This window comes from Hyperoodon ampullatus (genome assembly GCF_949752795.1).
Source record: "Hyperoodon ampullatus genome assembly, chromosome: 1".
Classification (NCBI taxonomy): domain Eukaryota; kingdom Metazoa; phylum Chordata; class Mammalia; order Artiodactyla; family Ziphiidae; genus Hyperoodon; species Hyperoodon ampullatus.
This window is the reverse complement of record NC_136914.1, coordinates 29,078,195-29,081,701: the sequence shown is the minus strand read 5'-3', so window position 1 is coordinate 29,081,701 and position 3,507 is coordinate 29,078,195. Positions and strand designations below refer to the sequence as shown.

At 49.1% G+C, this 3,507-nt stretch overlaps 1 protein-coding gene across 1 annotated transcript; it reads right to left on the bottom strand.

Annotated features, from left to right (window-relative positions):
* Window positions 1–1,148: 1,148 nt before the first annotated feature.
* TKTL2 (transketolase like 2) lies at window positions 1,149–3,004 on the bottom strand (the record flags this gene model as incomplete). Its single annotated transcript, XM_079710299.1, is given in 9 exon segments — window positions 1,149–1,769; window positions 1,773–1,900; window positions 1,903–2,183; window positions 2,185–2,209; window positions 2,212–2,359; window positions 2,361–2,632; window positions 2,635–2,785; window positions 2,787–2,831; window positions 2,837–3,004. Coding segments are annotated over 9 exon segments (1,839 nt in total).
* Between the last annotated feature and the right edge of the window lie 503 nt (window positions 3,005–3,507).

The following is a 3,507-nucleotide window of genomic DNA, read 5'->3' as shown; positions in this document are numbered from 1 at the left end:
CCTGAGACAAATTGGTTATGTCTCCAAAGAATTTAAAGAGGGCACTTAGTGAAGGTAATAAAACCAAGGAGCTAACTACCTGACAAAAAGTAATTTTAAACTTACTTTTGAACCTTGGGTCCGTGTTTGATTTTCCTGACTGGTACTTTGTTCTTGTATTCCAGCCACATAATCTACGTACTCACAGCGAAAAGCAAGGGGCCTGCTTCAGCCCACACATTGTTTTCCAATGATTTGTCTCCAGCTTGGACCATTTCCCAGGATTACTGTTGGGGGACATGACTCTTTCTGCTTCCGGTTTAGATAGAAGGTTTTTCCTTATCAGAGAGAAACCAAGTCACACATACATGCCATAAACTGAATAAAGCTATTGGTTTTTAAATACTTTATTACACTGACTCTAGTTTCCTTAGTAGATGAATATAATCAAGTTAGCAACCTGGTTTGGTCACTGAGAAAATGAAACATTTCTGAAACCTCACAAAACAGTGTAGTGTGCAAACTAGAACTAGTCTGGCTTTCACCTCTTTACAGAACAGTCACTGCAAGCAGCATGGTACATCATAAGAGATTTCACTGCTGTCCTTCAGCCTCTAAACTGCAGAGGAGAGATGAAGGCAAACTTCCAAGGAAATTCCCAGGGAACTGCAGTCAAACATTATCCAGGAAGCTGCAGGTAGGATGGCATTACATGAAAGCTCCAACTTGCTTCAAAACCTAGGCTACTGAAGTCTACAATGAAATTCACATTTTCCTTACATACAAAGAAATTACACACATTTAAAGAACTGTTACCCTATGTTAATTCCCAACCTGGTCGATTATCTGTAGTCTTATCATCAAACTTTGTATGAGGTGGTTGTTTTGTTTACTATTCTGTTACTTAAACTATTATAACTTGCTTTAATGATTCAAAAATGAGAGTGACATTTGTATATATAGTCACAGTTTAAGAGAAAGGTAGTTGACTTGAATTTCTGAATTAGGAATGAAGAAAGGTGTTAAATGGCTTTGTTTAAAAAACAAAAAAAGGCCCAACACTATAGATATAAATGATAGCTTTGTCACTACAAGCATGAATGTAATATAAAGAGACCAGTGTTTTAAAACCAATGTGAACAGACTGACTTTTAAAGAAATCAGCTATTTTAGTTCATTAAAGTGGCTTTCACAGCTGCTAAGATGTGTCTAGCACTGATTCCAAACATATCCAGCAATTCACTAGGTTTCCTGCTTTTTTTAGGCACTTTTGAAACTGCCAGCTGATGAACGTGGATGCCAGGCTCCCCAGAGATGGCTGCACATACGGCTTCTCCAATGCCACCTTCTCGGTAGTGATCCTCCACCGTGAAAACCCGGCCGCCTATAGCTTTTGCACTGGATATGATGATGGCAGCATCCAGGGGTTTAATGGTAAACAGGTCAATGACACAGATAGAAATACCCTGTTGAGAAAGAGCATCGGCAGCCACTAAGGCTTCAGGCAGAGTAACTCCAGCTCCAATAACTGTGACTTTGTCATTAACACTGTGGCAGATGACCGTGGCCCGTCCCATCTCAAAATTTTCTTGTGGGGTATAGATAACTGCAGTTTCTGGCCAGCTGGTCCAAACGAAGCACATTCCCTTGGGGTTGGCAGCCAGATAAACAGCATGCTCTGTCAAGACGGCGTCACTTGGATAGAAAACAGTGCAATTGGGGATGCTTCGGAACATGTCTAGATCTTCCAGGGCCATCTGGGAGGGGCCATCTTCACCAACGGACACCCCTCAGTGGGAACCACTAAGACTGACACTGGTTTGAGATATGGCTCCCTTCCGGATCTGATCAAATGCTCTGCTCAAAAAGGCAGCTGAAGTCCTAACAAAAGCAACGGTTCGACCACGTGTGGCACAGGCCAGTTCTGTTCCGCAGTAAAACACTCAATAAGACGCTCAGAGTGTTCTTTCTTGAATATCTCAGAAAAGATGGAGTTCTTTGGGTCACCATGCAGGACAATGACTCTTTCATTTGCATGGCCCAGTTCAGCCAGAGCCAAACTATATGCTTTCTGAGTAGCTATCTTGTCTCCCCCTTTATAACCAGGCAGGCAGGTCATTTTTATATCTGTGACGCTGACTGGAGGTGTGCCTTCAACAGGGTGTTTGGGTATGAGATTCCTGTTGGTCCGTATCTGACTCTGTTAGTCTGATGACTTCATTTGCTCTTTCGGCACCGGCTTTCCATGCCAGTTCTCCTCATCCTCAACGTCTGGAATACGCCGGCCCCTGAAGGTCTTCGCAACTACGGCAGCGGGCTTGCTCTTCACTTGAGTCGCTTGGCAAAACGCGTGGCACAAGGCCTCCACGTCCTGGCCAGCCACTCCCTACCTGAGTGTTCCACCCACAGGCTTCGCGGCGAAGCCGACAGATGTCTGCGCTGTGCTTTGGGGGCGCCACGCCACTCTGTCCCAAGCAGTCCACGTGGAAGACTGCCACGAGGTTATCCCAACTGTAGTGGGAAGCAAAGGCCAAAGCTTCCCGGACAGAGCCCTCCGAGGCCTCGCCGTCACCCAGGAGGCAGAACACCCGGTAGCTGGCTCTGGCCCAGTACTCGCCAGCATAAGCCGTTCCCCACGCGGCGCCCAACCCAGCCCCAGCGATCCTGTCGCCACACTGACAGACGACAGTCTGGGGGTGGGATGTCCCTCCGGGGCACAGTGAATTGTCCTCAAGTTCAGCAGGTCGGGTTCACTGGTGCCGCCCGCCTCCGCCCAGGCGGCACAGAGCAGTGGAGCCGCATGGCCCTATGGAGAGGACGAATCTGTCGCTGTCCGGGGGCTCCGGCTCTGTCTGTAGCTCATCGCGTGGAAGAAGAGCACCGACACGACCTCGGCCGCGCTGCAGCACGACGTGGGGTGGCCCTGACGGAATGGATGCGCAGGCGGTTGGCCAAGTCCTGCAGGACCAGCACGGTGGTCGCGTGCGGGGGTGGGTGGGGGGCGGGGCAGGGCGGTGTCCGCCATGTTGGCGTATTCCCCCGTTCCTGAGGAGCGAAAGGGGCGGTGCTACGGCGGTTCCGTCACGTAACAGCGCGCCCTGGCCCCGCCTCCTGGGGAAAGAGCGGGGGCAGTGCCGTCACGTGACCGCCGCCGCGGCTTCGTCAGGTGACCTCGCGCGCCGGCCTCGCTTCCCTGAGGAAACTGCTCGCCAAGCCGGCTTGGGTTCTCTCCCTGCTACGCCTTCTTCTTCCGGTGAGTGGGTTTTTACTACTTTGTCACTGCCATGTTCAACATTACGAAAAGTAATTAAATGTCTTTATACCCTAACTCGTGGTATAAATTCAGAAGGGGGCATTCTTCTGTCCGTGTGTTATGGGAAGCTGTTTGTTGAAGTCGTGCTTCTTTTCATCCCTTGAAGCCACGTCCGAGACATCTTCACGGTTCTGTAGCCGAGCATTAATGGGAATTATCCAAAGTCACTTTCAATCTAACCGCTATGGCAGCTCTGTGTCAACGAGACTTTTCAG